At 44.1% G+C, this 17,229-nt stretch overlaps 1 protein-coding gene across 1 annotated transcript; it reads left to right on the top strand.

The window, feature by feature from the left end:
• Positions 1-909: 909 nt before the first annotated feature.
• Positions 910-11,743, top strand: LOC125718830 (importin subunit alpha-7). The gene is made up of 14 exons (XM_048992956.1): positions 910-1,051; positions 4,805-4,938; positions 5,206-5,301; positions 5,626-5,725; positions 5,809-5,903; positions 6,001-6,132; positions 6,400-6,488; positions 7,153-7,252; positions 7,639-7,802; positions 8,110-8,188; positions 8,714-8,839; positions 9,627-9,754; positions 10,954-11,132; positions 11,334-11,743. The coding sequence occupies exons 1-14, from the start codon at positions 1,048-1,050 to the stop codon at positions 11,519-11,521; spliced, it is 1,614 nt and encodes a 537-aa protein (XP_048848913.1). The 5' UTR covers positions 910-1,047; the 3' UTR covers positions 11,522-11,743.
• The last annotated feature ends 5,486 nt before the right edge of the window (positions 11,744-17,229 follow it).

Here is a 17,229-nt window from a genome sequence, read left to right as displayed (position 1 = left end):
TATGACTAAACATGACCGGGACGTTTCATAATGTTTTTTTATACATCTGTATGAAGAAATAGGGTGTTGTAAATTGGGTATGTTAGTTAACTTTTTTGCTATATTTTTGTTTTTGGGGGCTTGCATCAAACTATGCAGAGTTGTTAAATTTTATTTGCTATAATTATATTTTAACACGATAGCGTCAGATTTTAGTTATTTTTAGATATGTCTCATCTATTAATCTGAACTGTAAGAATATTGTTTTTAAAATCTTCTAAAGTAAAAAAAATGGAAATGTAAAAATACAAACGCCCACCAATAATAATAACTAAAAAACCAGTTGGCGCAGACCAGCGGAGACCACGTTCTCTTCTCTCTACAGTCTTAAAAACTAAAATCCACAATTATTTAAAAAAATAATAATAATAAAATTGTCTTTGGCCGGTTACTGTAAAATGAAAATAATAATTTCCTCTCGACTAAGAGGAAGTAAAGAAAAGGTACTCCGTCGTGCTTCTGAACTCATCTAATTTGTTTTGTTTAAACATTTATATGCACGTAATAGTTCTGTATTTTACATATAATTATAATATGAAGTTAATGCGTACAATAAAGAATCTGTGAAATAAAGAATACATAAATTATAGGAAAGTAAATAACATTTAAAACATTTTATAAATGTTGTAACAATGCCGCAATATACCTACAGAAACAAACAAGAAAAGTGCTGCACTGGGATATAAACCATACGAAAACAAACTTTGTGGATTTTAGATGGTAATACAGGCAAATGTTATTAATATTACTATTATGTAATATGAAATCAATTGCCAATGTTTCCTTTTAAATAAATATTTACTGCTTATTGGTTGTATAATAATCGAGTGCGCTCTGTCACTCATTCTAAAGCGAGGAGAGCATAGACAGTATTAATATTGGGCCTAGGCAGCTTCCGTAGTTCGCCGACATATTGGAGAGTAAATTCTGGAACGCAGTAAGAGCATAGGATTAAAATTTATTTATCGTAAGAAAAATCGCCGAAAAATATTGAATATCACAGAAACGATGGGTGAGTGACATCTCTTTAAACCCAGTATACCAAACTTCGTGTTCTCAGCTGGAATGTCATGTCTATGGAGTCGTGAGGGATTTATGGTGGTCAAATCCTAGTAGAATGATAAACCGTCGAGCGCTAACCAGCTAAGTCATGTTAGCTGGTAGTTAGCTTTCTTAATGTCCGGTTAATTTCAGATACGGATTACGGTTTAGGTGTTTCCACGTTAATTGGCGATTTTGTCATGAACAAGCGCATTTTGTCCATATTACCGGAGTAATCATGGTAATATTACAGCTGGTTTATATCAAGAGAAAGTATCTTACTGGGCAAACAGCATAACTAGCGATATAATGTATTTTTTAAACCTTGGTATATTTCTTCTGAGGGAGATCACCTAGCTGTAAATAAAGATGACATTTTGAGCGAAAACTTCTTTTTATTATTGTTTTGTTGGCTGCTATGAAGTAAGTGGCCTCTTAGCCGGTCAGCTGCCCATATAGGTAATTGAATTTGATCTGTTTTTCCGCATTTTTTTCTTTATCTCGGTTTTTTATTATTTAGTTGGAAGATTTTTTTGAAAGTTAGATTTATATTCATTTCACCGTGGACAGCGTTCATAGCAGGTAATGAGGCGCATAGTAAACCATGCATTCGGTGCTTTTTAGGCGTTGTTTGGGTGGTAGTTAACGTGGAAGGGAGGGCGACCTGCTTACAAGCGTGAGGACTTTCGGTTCTGCGCTGCTTCTCGTGTGTGTTAGTCACACGTTTTACGAGAAACGTTATGAGTAAATTAAGTGAATCACGGTTAGACGCTGAAATATGTTTGGTGGCTGCCTTTCTGTCACTATCATAACGCTTCTTCTAGTTATCCCTCGTGGAATTGAAAAATGTCTCCCCATGACCCTCCTATATCTTACCTCTAGACAGAAAGAACTAAGTACGTAACTCATAATTGGCAAGGTAAAATCTTTATTAGTAAGATTATGCCAATTAGCATGACAGTGCTTTGCATTTATATATAAATTTATATACAAAGCACCGCAAGGCATGCATTGTATTACTTTCGTGTGCTCTCATTTTAAGTTTCGGTTACGAGTCCAAAATATCATAATGTTATATTTAATCAATCCATTTCAATGAGTGACTAAAGACGTTAATAAATTGATTTGAACGTAGCTTAAAATGGTACGTTGTAAATACCACTTTCATGGTGTACAGGACCTGCTAAAAACGTCGTGCAGTTTATAGTGTTGTTGAAGCCAGAAGTGACCTAAGCGGTGAGCCACGCTATTTGTGATTATGTAATCTGCTAATTGAGTGCGGAGACGCACGTTCATTCTCTGTCAGCCTGCACGGTCACGTGACCCGCCTTGTCGCTGCAGCTGTCCGGTTGACGCTCCATTTATTTGGAAGATTCCGTTGACGAAACTGAATGGAGCCCAGCTGTGCGCTCTGTTTGTGGCTAAACTCTACCTGCCCCCCTGTGTGCATACAGTTGAAAATATTGTGGCTCGAACGTAACGTGTGTTGTTTGTGGCCACGGTGCAGTTGGGGGGGGGGTCTTTCAAGGAGCTTGCATCGGGAGGAAAGCAGGGCCGCCCTTCGCGTTTCCAGGCCCAGCTCAGCCCGCAGCATAGAGACCTATCAAAAATAGCCCCCGACTATTTGTGCGGCTCATGTGATGGTGTGCTATAACCGGAGCGGTGGCTGGGGAGACGGACACAAGTAACCATTAACTCGTCATGGCCTGTGGGTACCAGGTGGGGCGGTGATGAACGGGATGGACTCCCTTTAGCTGCCGACTGTAGTCGATGCGGGTTCTGCAGAGGCTCCCAGTGTCGGAGGACATAATTGTGATGCCTAAGCAAAACAAAAAATATCCAGCGTTATACATGAATGCGCTGGGTATAACTGAAAGAATCTGCTGAGCGTTTAATAGTAGTAATGTAGCGGCATTGTTTCCTGTTGTGTGCCTGACTGAAAAATTGCTTAATGTAGCAGCACAAATGAAGCAGGGTTGTGTGCTTCTCACTTAAGAGCCTGCTGTTCTGCCATCTGGACACATCACACACATACACATACACACACACACACTAGAGCATCTAGTCATAGGGGCAGCCGAGTGCAATTGTTAAGCAACCCGGCATTTGTAATGGGGGTGTTTGCGGCAACCATCCATCGGGTGGAGGATAAATGACAGTTGTTATTGCTGTTTGGTTGCTTAGCTGACACATTTCCATTCTAAGCTGCTTTCTTTTTTATAAATGTATGAGTTTGTGAGTTGGTTATACGTTAAATGTACTTTTTTGCTGAGACTTTGCTTCTTTGCAAGGGATCCCTCTAAACACCAAAAACCGGCAAATGCAGGCCTTTGCTGTTCCAGCTTCTAGTCTAGTTGTGGTCACGTGATGTTTCTGGCGATTCAGGTTTTTAAGAACGTTTGAAAAGCCTTCTGGACGAGTGGGAAATCTGCTTTGATGATCTTAGATGTGTAAGCAGAACGGAGTGTGCATTTCTGCATGGTGCATAGGACAGCGATGCTCGGCATGGCCTCCAACCCCACCTGCCCCCACTTCCAGGATGACTCAGGATTGGCGCGCTCCACAAATGCTGAGGGTGAATGGTTTGTGCATTCTGTGCCAGTGCCGCGATTAGCCCCCGAATAAGTGCGCTTGTGTCATCAGCTGTCGCAATCGCTGAGCGATGCGCCTGCAAACTGCGTTTGAAGGCTGCACACGTGCGTCTGTGATCCGACTAGGCATATCGGTAGCCTGTTATGTTGTAGATATAGACCTGTGTTTTACTGTGTTTCTGCTTTTTCCTTCATCCTTGGACGTCATTAACTTGTGGGTAAACACATTTGGGATTTTTTTTATATAAGGATGTCATAATTTTGAATATTTTCAAAATTTAAAAATGAGATTTCCATAATCATTTTTTATTTAGCAGACTTTTTTTATCCAAAGCAACATACCTTTTTTGAGAAACCAGGGTCAGACAGTCTTTTGATTAAGGGTCTTACTCAAGAACCCAATAATGGCCTGCCAGACCTTCCGATCACAGGCACTGTATCCTAACCTGCTGAGCCAAGCCTCATGCTAACACCCAAAGACATCGGTTACTTTTGTTTTAAAGAGCCTAATAGGTCTCATTAAAGGCAGTGCCTACTTGGCCAAACTGTACAGTACGTTCAGGTGCCTTTGGGAGGGACAGCATGGTCTGTGGAAAGGTAGGAGTGTCATTAGCAGAAGGGAGGACGCAGTAGTGTATGTATGCCACCAGGGGCACCCTCACCATCAGGCCCTATTTCATCAGCTCTGCTGTCACATCAATTGCTTGCATGGGGGCCCGGTCCTTTCTGTTTGGGCAGGAGGTGAAAACAATTGTGATCAGCGACCCCGATGACACCTTCCCTAAGTGAAATCAGTTCTGCTGTTATGCTTGCGTCTGTCAGAAATTTAAGAAATTAGACGGCTTTTTTTTTTTGTAGTCCATCATGTGGCTGAATGTCTTTCCCATCCCGTGACGAGCCAGCCAGCACGTTGCTGTGATCAAATAATTTAGAAAAGTATAAAAAGTTTTTGACATACAAGGTATTTGCTCATATAAAAATGCTCATTAAAATGTCCCCCTTTTCAAAAAATGCTGTGTTCCGGGATTCTTATTCATTGACAGGTTAGCATTAGCTTTATGTTACGGATGCATTTGCATGTTACAGGAATGTGGGGGAAAATGGGTGATGAGATGCTAATTTTGCTGCCGTAGAGACCACAACAAGCCCCGCTAAGGACAATTACAGGATGAACCGGTACAAGAACAAAGCACTGAACCTTGACGAGATGCGTCGGCGGCGAGAGGAAGAGGGAATCCAGCTCAGGAAGCAGAAGCGGGAGCAGCAGGTAGGGGGCGCCCTGTGGCTCGCTTTCCCTGAGCCTGTTTGGGGAAATGGCTTGTGCCTGTTGTACTTGTGGACATGCAAACATTTTTAAATAGTTAATGTAATAAAATGGCTGCATTCTTTCCTAAGCCTGTTATTGAATATCATAGAAATGGAAATGATTTAGTTTTGGGTCAATACAGAATCTCAGTATCTCTGTCTTTAGTGGAATTAAGTTTAGAGAGTTCTAGATGTTTTGTGTGGTGACTGTCCATGTAAATGGGGGCAGCTTTTCAAGAGGAGGAATGTGGAGATCCTAAATGAGGAGGACGGCATGCTGGACAGCCCCCTCATGGATCACTTCATCAGTTCCACAACCACAGGGGTAAGTCTCTCTCTGTCCCTCACCCCATGGTACAGTGTCTCTAAATGAGAAAACAGGACTGTTTCTCGCCTGTGAAGCCAAGTAAGCCAAATGGAGACTGGAGGTTTCTGAAACAGAAGCAGCATGTGTAGGCTTTGCGATTATGGCCGCTTTTGGACAGCAAATACTGTTTAATGCCAAACCTTGAAAATGGAGTAAGGGTGGAGTAGTCTCCATGTGGGGTCTGAAACTTCTGGATGCTCTAAAGCATTGATGAAAGCGGACGGTCATGAAAGCGTGTTGTGATCGTCAGACATGTTTGAAAAGGTTTGCGTCTGCTTTCAGGAGGGACTCATCACAAGAGACATGGTAGAAATGCTTTTTTCAGAAGACCCTGAGCTCCAGCTGGCCACAACGCAGAAGTTCAGGAAGCTCCTCTCCAAAGGTAGCTTTTTCTCGCTTGGCCAGTTCTTGTTGTTTGTGTGACGTCTGGATCGGTCTTAAATTCTTGGTGTGTGCCTTTTCTAGAGCCTAACCCACCCATCGACGAGGTCATCAACACACAGGGGGTTGTGGAGAGGTTTGTGGAGTTCCTGAAGAAGAGCACCAACTGCACATTACAGGTGGGACAGTGTGACGTGGGTATCCAGGATCTATGGTCACCTACAAAATTTAACAAAGGAAGTGAGAACTGATTTCTGTGTTTATGTCCTTCGCCAGTTCGAGGCTGCCTGGGCGTTGACCAATATCGCGTCGGGGACGTCCCAGCAGACGAAAATCGTGATTGAGGCAGGAGCCGTGCCTATTTTCATTGAGCTACTGAACTCGGATTTCGAAGACGTGCAGGAACAGGTAGCCCATCTTGTTTTTTTTTTTTTTTTGTGTGTCTTTAGCAGGTCTCCCTGGGTCTGTCCACCTGCTAACATACTCATTTAGTGTCATCGCTCTCTGGGTTGCTGTTTTAAAGGCTAAGCACATTCCTGACAATTAAATTGCATGGTTCCCTTAAAACGTCAGACCGAAAGCAGACGTGGTTTTATTACTGAGAGCACAGGCTGCGAGTGTGCAGAAAGCATGGCTGTCCTGTGACTGCCTTTCTATACCTGGCGCCCCCTGCAGGCTGTGTGGGCCCTAGGGAACATCGCGGGGGACAGCGCTGTGTGCAGGGACTACGTGCTGAACTGCAACATCCTCCCACCACTGCTGACGTGAGTGCCTGCCTCCTAGGAGGAAAGTGGCGCCGATGGCCGTAATTAACGACACGTATCCGGGAGAAGCAGGAGTCCCGCCCCCAGCCCCTCCCCTGCCCCTCCCCCACCCTGTCATCCTTAAGCCTCAATGGCAGATCTACGGATGTGAGACTTTTTTTCAACTTTCATACAGAGTATAGTGATGGAGTATGCGGGGGCTGAAGTACAGTGAAGGAAAACTGATAAGACAGCCACCATCGATCCGCTGATCCGGTACATGGTTATGGTGGAAGACAGTAACCTATCAGGGAGAGCAGGGCAGGATTTAGGGGAAAATTCTGGACTGGGTGCCACTCTGTAACAGGGTACGCACACACACACACACACACACACACACACAAAATCATGCAATTTAGAAATGCTGGTTTGTATAATTGTGACTTTGGTCTGCCAGCGGAAACTGGAGTACCTGGAGGAAGCGCGCGTGCGCGCACACACACACACACACACACACACACACACGTGCGTGGCTGAAACTGGATTCAGGCCCTGGCAGTGTGAGGTGACTGTTACCTACCGAGCCGCTGTGCTGCCTTAGGGGGTGGAGGGAAATAATTTATGTATAAAAAATATAAATAAAGCATGAAAAAATGTCTCCCTTTGTTTCTTTGCCCTTTTTAAGGTTGCTGACTAAGTCCACCAGGCTGACAATGACCCGGAACGCTGTGTGGGCGCTGTCCAACCTGTGCAGGGGAAAGAGCCCTCCGCCGGACTTCGAGAAGGTAACCCGCAGACGGATAGGCTGATGGTCCTGGGCGAGCAGCAGGCTGCTTTCTGGGTAGCTCAGAGCTCAGCATGCAGGAATGAACCCCACAAACCGGAATCCGTGTCTGGCATCGCCCTTTGATCTCTCAGTGCTCTGCTGATGTCTGAGCTGTGTCAGCAGGAATGTACCAGCTCTGGAAAGGAGTACCAAAGATTACAGACGGAGTTTAACATAGTTTGCTATCAGTTCCTCTTTCTCTAAGAACTCTAAGAACAATTTTCATGAAATGTGTGATCATAAGAACCTCGCCCGTGAGGTTTTAAAGCAATTTGCGTCGGGTGAGAACATTCTGCAAGCCTGTCGTCGGTGTTCATTTGTAATTCTGCCTTCTATCCCCCGCAGGTTTCCCCCTGCTTGCCGGTCCTTTCTCGTCTCCTCTTCAGCAGCGATCCGGACCTGCTGGCGGACGCCTGCTGGGCCTTGTCCTACCTCTCGGATGGACCCAATGAGAAAATCCAGGCGGTCATCGACTCGGGGGTCTGCCGGAGACTGGTGGAGCTGTTGATGTGAGTGTCGGCATGCCGGCCCCTGGGATGGCAGACATAGGTGAACCTCTGTTTAGCCTCACGTGCTGATGTGGGGAAGCTGGAATGTCTGGTGAAATGTCAGAGAAACCTGTGAGCAAAGCGCCAAACATTTTGATGTTAGGAACGGTTTCTGTTAGTTCGGAGCGGCCACACTCTTTACACACTGTACCTTTTAATTTACTCTGTCCTCTGAAGAGGGTGGGTGGTGATGGGCAATAAAAAAAAAAAAGGAACGATTACTGCTTCTGCTGCTGATCCTGCCCCCTCCATTCCCCCACCCCCCCAGGCATACCGACTATAAGGTGGCTTCTCCTGCCCTCAGGGCCGTGGGCAACATTGTCACAGGAGACGACATCCAGACACAGGTTGGGACACATGGTTAATTTTGGCAGTAATTAAAAAAAAATAATAATAATCTCTATCCCAGAACTGTTTATAAGTAGATGAATACTTTATTAATCCTGAAATGAAACTGTCAGTTTAGAGTAGTTGAGAAACAGATTTAAATAGTGAAAAGACAGACGGTAGTAATAAACACTAACTAGAATATCAGGAAATGCTTAATTCCATAGTAACAGCTCAGAAATAAACTATTACTGCACAGTGAACAAATGAGTGATGAGTGAATGTGTGACATGCTTCTGGTCTATGCAGACCAATGGTCATTCGTCCCACATCAGGGTGGTGCGTTGTAGTGTTTAATCACCAATGGTAAGAGCGACCTTGCGTAACATTGTTTGGTCCTCAACTGTATGTTGCTGAAAAGCATCAGATCGCGGAGGAAGTGAAATTTGCAGTGACTTTGCCGAGCCAGTTTCTTAGCTGGTAAAGAAGCAGCAGGTGGCGCCTGTACAGTTTGCCCCACAACCACTGGGCCTGTCTTTGTGCAGGTGGTGCTGAATTGCTCCGCCCTGCCCTGTCTGCTGCACCTCCTGAGCAGCGCCAAGGAGTCCATCCGCAAGGAGGCCTGCTGGACCATCTCCAACATCACAGCGGGAAACCGGGCCCAGATTCAGGTACACCATGTCTGGGGGGTGGGGGGTTATGCTGACCTGAACCTTAATGAGCTGATAACTGCTTTAGTGTTGACACTGAAACTTTATCTCAAGTTCCTTGCGTAGGAAAGAGCAGCCTGCTGTATCACTGCATCAGCTGTGAAACTCCGCAGCAGCTCTGGCCAGCCGTATCAGTTAAGAAACAAAAGCACTGAGTCCAGCTATGTAGACTGCATACCTTGCTTTGTGGCTCTCAGCCAAATAAAAGTTGATCGTGGAACCATCTTCTGTGGGTCACGGATTACTTGGCAAAAATAAAAAATCGGAATTTTTGTAATGTCGGATTGTTGTGGTTGGGAATGATGGTGTCGTCCCGGAAATAATTTTGTTTTGTTTACCACCTACATCCCACCCGTTACAAAGGGGTGGAAAATTTCCAGAGATCTTTAGTCTCCATTCCATTGGAAATTAAGATAAGGAATTTTGGAAACATTCCCTGTCGGAAACTTTCCATAGGAATTAACAGGAATATATGGGAATTAATGGGAAATTTCCCATAATTTTGCAAAGCAGTGATTTAATTACTGAAGATTAGTGTGGCTCCTGAGGCTACACCTGTCGAGAGATGCTATTATATGCCCCCTTTTTATGAGTTTGATCCTTTTGTAAGAAAGGTTCTTTGGCAGCCATGTTGGTTCGTTTGTTCATACCATGTATCTTTGGAGCTCCTGAAAACCCCAAGGAATCGAGGCGGTGGCTTTGTTCCCGGCGCTTCCTGAATTCTTGCTGCTTCGCTCTGTCTCCCCAGACCGTTATAGACGCCAATATCTTCCCGGTGCTGATCGACATCCTGCAGAAGGCAGAGTTCCGCACAAGGAAGGAGGCGGCGTGGGCGATCACCAATGCTACGTCTGGTGGCACACCAGAGCAGATCCGGTGAGTTGGGCACCTTGGCGATGCCCTTGTGGCTGCCTGCTCTTGGCCTTGGCACCCTGGAGCCTTACGCACACACACACACACACACACGCACACAGTCCTCATATTCATATCCTTATGGGGATTCTACATTCATTTCTATTGACGCAACCCTAATCCCAGCCATGTCAACCTTAACCCCAACCCAGCCCTAACCTTCACCATAAGTACCCAGACACGATACAAGTGTTATGGCATTTTTAGTTGTTTGATCGCAGTCAGAGATTTTTATAAAATTAGAGTTTCCTCTGTTAGGGACTTAAGAAATGGTCCCCACCATGTCACAATAACAGGTTTTTATCACATGGTCCCCACAATGAAATGTATACCTGGACCACACACAGGCGCACCTAAATTCTGCTTTTTGGATGTTGGGATTCCAGCGTAGTGGGTTCTGCTGGTAGATCCTTCTCCTTAGGTGACAGGTCATACAGTGAAAGAACTGAATTCTGGTCCCAGCAGTGGAGCCCAATTTGGAACTTGGAACTATTTGGCACTGAATATTTTTAAACCTGGAATTGTTTTTAGAAATTTACTATGACTTGTATTTAAGCTGAAGTAAACAAATGATACGGATAAGCGGTGGATGGATGGATGATTTAATGATTTTAATGATTTAATGCAGTGCTATGCTGTCTCCTCGACTGGATGTAGCTCTGCTTGGGCTTTTCCCTGCTGTCCTCCCACAGTCCTTGGAAATCATTATGGTGTAGGAGGGCAAGGGTACCTGCCAGCTGGAGCCCACCCCCCCCTCCCCCAGCCTTTTACTATTGGCTCTTTATCCTCAAGCCTTAAACCAGCTGGGACAGACCTTGGTTAAATTTAATTGTATGCCATCTGGACGCCAGTTGGTTAAGCCATCTTTTATCAAAATAGTCCTTTTTAATCATTACCTATCATCATTTCATATCATGTCTGTGTTGCTAATTTCAAGAGACTGTTTGCCAATACAGCCAAATTGGTGCTTTTTGAATGGCATTGGTGCCTTAAATATCATCCGTGTGGCTTAATGTTTCTTTGTTTACATTCGTGCAATCTGCCGGTTAGTCGGTGACATCAGCGCTCTCTTCCAGGTATTGGAATATGAGCTCTGTGGTCATCTGCAGGGTAATTATAATTGGCTATTCACTTTTGTTTACGTCGTGCCATTTACCTTGTAGGTACTTGGTAAACCTGGGCTGCATCAAACCGCTGTGTGACCTCCTAACCGTCATGGATTCCAAGATCGTGCAGGTGGCCCTGAACGGACTGGAGAACATCCTGCGGCTGGGAGAGCAGGAGGCCAAGCAGAGCGGCAGCGGGGTAAACCCGTACTGCAGCCTAATCGAGGAGGCTTACGGTACATATCCTGAAGGGGGCTCTCTTAGGGGGGAGGCACAGTACACAGTGTTACAGCCTGAAGGGGCTTTTTCGTGAAGGTTACTGTTGGGTAGGGCCTTTTTACAGAACACGATCTTAAACCTCAACAGATAAGATGAAAGGAGATGACAAAACGTATTTTAATCTACCTCTTAATCACCCTCATCCCCCCCCCTGCCAGGCCTGGATAAGATCGAGTTTCTGCAGAGCCATGAGAACCAGGAGATCTACCAGAAGGCCTTCGACCTGATCGAGCACTACTTCGGCGTGGAGGAGGAGGACCCTGGCCTGGCCCCGCAGGTGGATGAGAGCCAGCAGCAGTACCTCTTCCCACAGCAGGAAGCCCCCATGAAGGGCTTTCAGCTCTAACCCCCTCGACCAGCTTCTCTTCCACACGAAAGTCCATGCGGCCAAGTCCTGGGGCACCAGCGCTTACCAGCCAGAAAGACTCTCACAGGCACTGTGGCTCCAGCGAGTAAGATCAGACGAAACATAGCAGACGTCCTCTTTGCTGCTTAGCTCTATACGTTGGGGTTCTTCACACCGCTTTGCTTTCTTTCGTAATTAAGAATTTTTTTCAACCCCCTTTTGCACCTTTTTTTTTTTTTTTTTTTTTTTTAAGGGTTTTCTTTTTTTGGGGGGGGGGGGGGGGAAATGACATTATGTTTAAGCATAGAGTCCTGCAATCAAAAATTTTGTTAAAATGAAGTGGAGATTTTTTTTTTTTTCTCTTCAAATCTACTTTCAGGAAAAGCAAGGAAGAACCGGAATTATATTAGGACATATTTATATTTTACAGCAAAGTGAACCCATCTATAGGATTTTTTTATTTTTTTTTTCTTGTTATGTGGTTTCTTTAAATCATTTTCTGTTATGATAAATTGTGTACCGGGGATTTCATGGGTGGGTGGGGGAAGGGGGGGGGTGTTTCAAGGTTAGGCATGTGGGCAGGTACCAGGGAGTGAGGGTCCCTGGGAGAAGCCTATTATAGATATTCTGGGAAAAAAAAAAACTGACGATTTCCAAAACCGCATACATAGGTTAGTGGGCTGAGGTTGTATAACTAGTGATTATATAACGTTCGTTGTGTGCTGTGTTATTACTACCATACAAAGTTAAGCTATGACATACGTTTATAGATTACTAGAAGTACATCACTGAGGGGGGGCCTGCTCCTTCTGCTACAGGAAGTTGCCGGACTGAGCTTATTGTTCATTTTCTTACATATATATTTATATATATATATGCAGATGTAAATAACTGAACTAATCTGAAGTCTTAATTAGGCTCTGTACTGCGTTTCTGTTTTTTCCCTCTTGCCAGATGTTAAACGCAGGAATCTCTAGCCTGTAGTTCGGGCTGAGACGCCCCTCAGTTTGTGCACTTCGCTCTCGCATGGTGTTGTATAATATTTCCAGCTGTCATGTGACCTCCCTTGCCAAATGCCTGGAAGCGAAGTCGGCCACTCGGCCGGGGGAGAAATGTTTTTTTTTTTTTTCTTTTTTTTCTTTTTCCTTGCATTTGCGCGTCTGTATACATAGACATGAAGCGAACAGGGGTTGGGGGGGGCGTCGTAAAAGATGACGTACTGGGGAGGGTCGTCTCCCGCATGAAGCGACATGGAGGTGCTACAACCTATTGGTCACGCGTGTTGCTAGCTAGCATGCTAAAGGTCTCTCGTAACTTTTGGGCGTGGCTGGGAATGCCATGTATGGCGGATGGCCGAAGTTGGATGGGAAGACATCTGTCGAGTTAATGGTGATAAGGCGCTTGCCCGTGGCGCTGTGCAGTCTTCTTACAGTGATCGGTAGGGGGAGTACAATAGAGGAGTGGCGATGCTGGGTAGATTAAGCAGTGGCTTCATTACACGTGTGACGTCCTGGTCACGGTGGAGGATATTTCTGTGAATCCCGGGCCGTGTTTCTGTAGAGCCGCTTGTCAGCACCTGCTGTTTAATGGGACCTTTAACGTTCAAGTCCCAACTCTGATCTGAAGCAGCTTGATTACTTTTTTTTCCTTTTCCATGTTTCTTAAGCACAACATTGCTTTTTCCAGTTAGGGCTGCGTGGAAGAATCCGGATAAGGAGTGACGCGCTCTCCGCAAGTCCGATTTAATGCCGAGCTGAGTTCTTATCCATTTCTGGCTAAAGCTTCTTGTACATAGTTTCACACGGTGTGGTTTATTTTATTTTTCTCTGGTTTATGTATTGAGGGCAGCCAGGGTTTTGGCAAGGGGTAAAATTCTTTAATCATGACAAATGTAACTACATAACGTGATTGAAGAAATTAAGAAAAAAAAAATAAAAAATCAAACATACACACCACTTGCACACTTGCATACAAAAGCAGCAGACACTGAACACACCGATTCCTGTAAGGATCACACAGTACAAAAGAGGAAAATAGCTTCCATAATCTAGCCTTGAAGGAGCACTTTTGCCTTTGGTCTTTCGAGTGTTCCTCCTTGTTAAAGTGATCTGTTTTGCGTTCCATGCTGATCTTTAGACATCGTCTTGTCTGCCCTTGTCAGTTAAGGCACTTAACCAGTTCCAAGCTGTATTTATATAGGTTTACATTCAGGCATTGTATTCTGCCTTTGCATTATAATTCTGACATCATTTGAACTGGGGTGTGGTGATAGGGGTATGACATATCAGTGATTTAAAAAAGGGAAGAATTGTTTCTGTTCTCTATAGACAAATGAAAATCGTCCCCATTTTTACCTCTCAAACTGTGACTGGCTCTGATTTTTTTTGTACTGCAGGGGGGAATACGGTACTTGTTCCCCTGAATTATGGAAGCGTTTTTCTCTACCTCAAAACCACACAGACTTTGTGGATGCTTTCTGGGTCCTGGGGGAGGGTTGTGGAGTTCTTGGGTTCGGGGCATTCTGGGACAGGATGGGGGAGGGCGGACAGCGGTGACATTAGTGGATGCGACGTTGACTGACGGGAGTTCTGTGAGATAGGGACTGTCCAGTGCTCTATGGCTTTCCTCGGAAGCTGGTGGCAATCGCCCCCAGCCCTGCATTAGTCTCCAAAGCGAAGCAGGCACTCTGTTGCCTCCTAGTGGCTGGGCGACGCACAGGCAGCTGATCCTCTTGCCAGCGGGTTCTTTGGCCGAATGCGCCTGGAATGTGCTGCCGTCGGCAGTTTTTGACCAAGCAGTCCATGGGGGTGTTGTTCACAGGCACAGGGGGCGCTGACTGAATGTGCTGTGATTGGCTGTCAGAGAAACAATTTTTTTCACATTGGAAGCATTAAAAAAAAATTGCGATGAAACAACTGAAGCAGTATTCTGTATAAATATTAAATATTTAAAAATCCAGAGCCTCTTAGAGCTAAGAGAATTAGTGTTTTGTTAACAGAAGGACTGAATGGGTCAAGTCAGGCTTTAATGTAGGAGTCCTTTGGCCAGTTATCCATGCAATACTCTCATTACAAGCACAATGTACGCAGCCGCTTTGATTCTGTGACGTGACACCACTTTGGTATAATTTCCAAAATGCATGGAGTTTGCCTGCAGCAGTGATTCTTGGGTTGCTTCCTGTGGTAATTTAAGTTCCATAGCTTGTTTTCTTTCGTCCTCCTCCAGTCCTTCTGCTTATAACAAAAGCTAGTTCCCAGTTCTTTGGTTTTATATCTGCCACCATAACCTGAGGTTTCCTATGCTAACTATGCAAAATGGGGGATGGGCCCCTCTGCTAGGGGCCCTCATCTAGATGTTTGTTTTTTTTTTATAGCATTTCTGTTCAGCAGTCTTTGTACAGTTTTTTGTTTTTTTTTTTTCCCTGCTTCCCCCCCCACCCCTATTCTAACAATAATACCTGAATTTGGGATGATACAAATGAGCATCTGTGATGTCATAATTGGTCTTGGGTTGTTTGTTTTTTTTGTTTGAGCAGCAATGTAAGCTACACAGAACAAGAACTGCAAAAAGAGCATCAAGCCTGAAGAATCCACTGTCCACCCATGAGCGTAAGGAGGCTTAGGTACTTTTGACATCTTTTGGTGGCTTGTTCACACTTCCTCATTTTTATTTGAAGACCAATGGGGTAAAAAGAGTGGATCAAATGTGCAGATTCTAAACAAGAAAGCATCGAATGCACTCCTATTCACTAAAGTGCCAATCTGACCAATGAAGACTGAAGGGTGATTTCTATCATCTGTCTGACACCTTGGGTTTCATTTTTTTTTCTTTTTAACTTGAATGTGCACAGTTTATGTGCATTTGCTGCTTGACTTCCTTACCTGAAAGTTTACCTAAAATTACCTGCTACAGTCTTGTTTTTAAGAGAGGTAACGTTCTTTACTGTTTGTGCACTAAATTCTTTTATTGGGTCAGAATAGAGGAATTATTTAATCATTTAAGGTGAATATTACTCTTTGTTTTCTAATTTATTGTATGGAGCTAGATTTCAGAGCTTGCCAGACAGCAGCCGGTGTAATTAATGCATTTACCCTCCCGTTCCTTTATAAATGTTTAAGACTTGGGATGCAAATTTGCAACAAGATGTAAGAATGGACAGTTGCTCATTTAAACCTGGTGAAATTCAGCCTCACACTTGCACGGTGGGAGTGAGCTGGTGGTATTTTCAGTGGAAAGGCTTTATGTCAAAACAGTCGTATATTTATATAACCTGGTCACTTCAGAGCTGTTGTGTTGATGGATGTCATCTGCCAAACTTGCATGCAAGAGCAAAATGGTTGGTTCTTATTGGATTTTGCATGCAGGAGGCATTTTTCTGAATTTACAAGCAAGAAACATGGAGCTGTCAAAAAGAGTTTGGCTGTATTTGTTTTTTTAGGCTGTTAACCAAGAATGATCATTTCATGCTTTAAAAGTGACGACAAGGCAACTCCTGTCAGTTGATTCAGCCTCTTGTCTTTCAATAATTCTCTCATGTTAAACTTAGCATCTTAACATTAGCCTGAAGACACTATTGATTTAACTGACATGTAAGAGGCGGCGACGTGTTATTTCTCTAATCGAAGACTCCGACTGGGCATTGAACATATTGGAAAGTTGCTTCAAAAAATCTTGACGTCACAAGTTACCGCTACAGTTTTTATTCATGATTCTGTCAACGAATACTGCATTTTGCTCTGGTTGTTGCATATTTAATTTTTCCCTCTAGTTGCAGTGGCTGCTGGGAAGCCTTGAAAATGTCTATGAATATTTGTGTCAAAAAAGAAAACTTGTCTTCCGTCCTGGATCCTGTGAGGTTTGGGGGGAAAAAATCCATTGCAGAGAGATCCGATTTTTCCCTGATCTAAAATTTCAGGCAGTACTCTTGGAAGTTCCTTCAATAATGCTGACAACTGTTTACATTTCAAAGTGTTTTTATCATATCAGTCGGGGGAGAAAAAAGACCTTAATTTAAACTGAACTGGACAGCCCGTGTACTCTGCTCTGGTACTTTTTTTTTCCTTTTCTGAGAGATTTATTTTGATGTCTTGCTCTCACCCACCTTCCTTTGCGACTGACTGGACTTTACCGACAGTATGAATGAGTGACGGAAAACTGATGTACACTTATACGGAACATGATACACAAACATGAACACAACATGCTGAATTATCAAATTGAAATTTTGTTAGCATTACAAATACAGAAAATAAAATTTAAAATGCTGTTGCAACCGTTGAAGCTCTCCTGTGTGTTTTTTTTTTTTTTTTTTTTTTTTTTTAACGCCGTGTCAGCGGTGGGATCACCGCGTGCTCTTGGTTTACACCGTAATGAAACACGCTCATGGCGTGAGTAGGCAGTAGTGCAGAACTAGTATCTTCCTATAGGTAAAATTCATGAACGTTAAATGAACTGATATCTCTAAGGTGCCTGTTGGGTGTGTGGCCAGTGGACTGGTACCGAGTATGCACCCTGTGGCCATGCCTTGGTTGAATTCTTGCTACTGTGGGAGGACGCTTCGCTTGCTGCCGCCTGGTCATACCGCAGCCCCGGCTGTTCTGGCTAGAACTCCACTCTGTGATAATCGGTAATGGGAATCGCTCTCTGGCTTTTATGAACAGCTTCTAAGTTCAAAATAAATACTGAAACACCTGTAGCAACTCTTAATG

This window comes from Brienomyrus brachyistius, chromosome 23 (genome assembly GCF_023856365.1).
Source record: "Brienomyrus brachyistius isolate T26 chromosome 23, BBRACH_0.4, whole genome shotgun sequence".
Taxonomy (NCBI): domain Eukaryota; kingdom Metazoa; phylum Chordata; class Actinopteri; order Osteoglossiformes; family Mormyridae; genus Brienomyrus; species Brienomyrus brachyistius.
The sequence above is the reverse complement of the archived record's forward strand: the minus strand, read 5'-3'. Positions and strand labels throughout refer to the sequence as shown.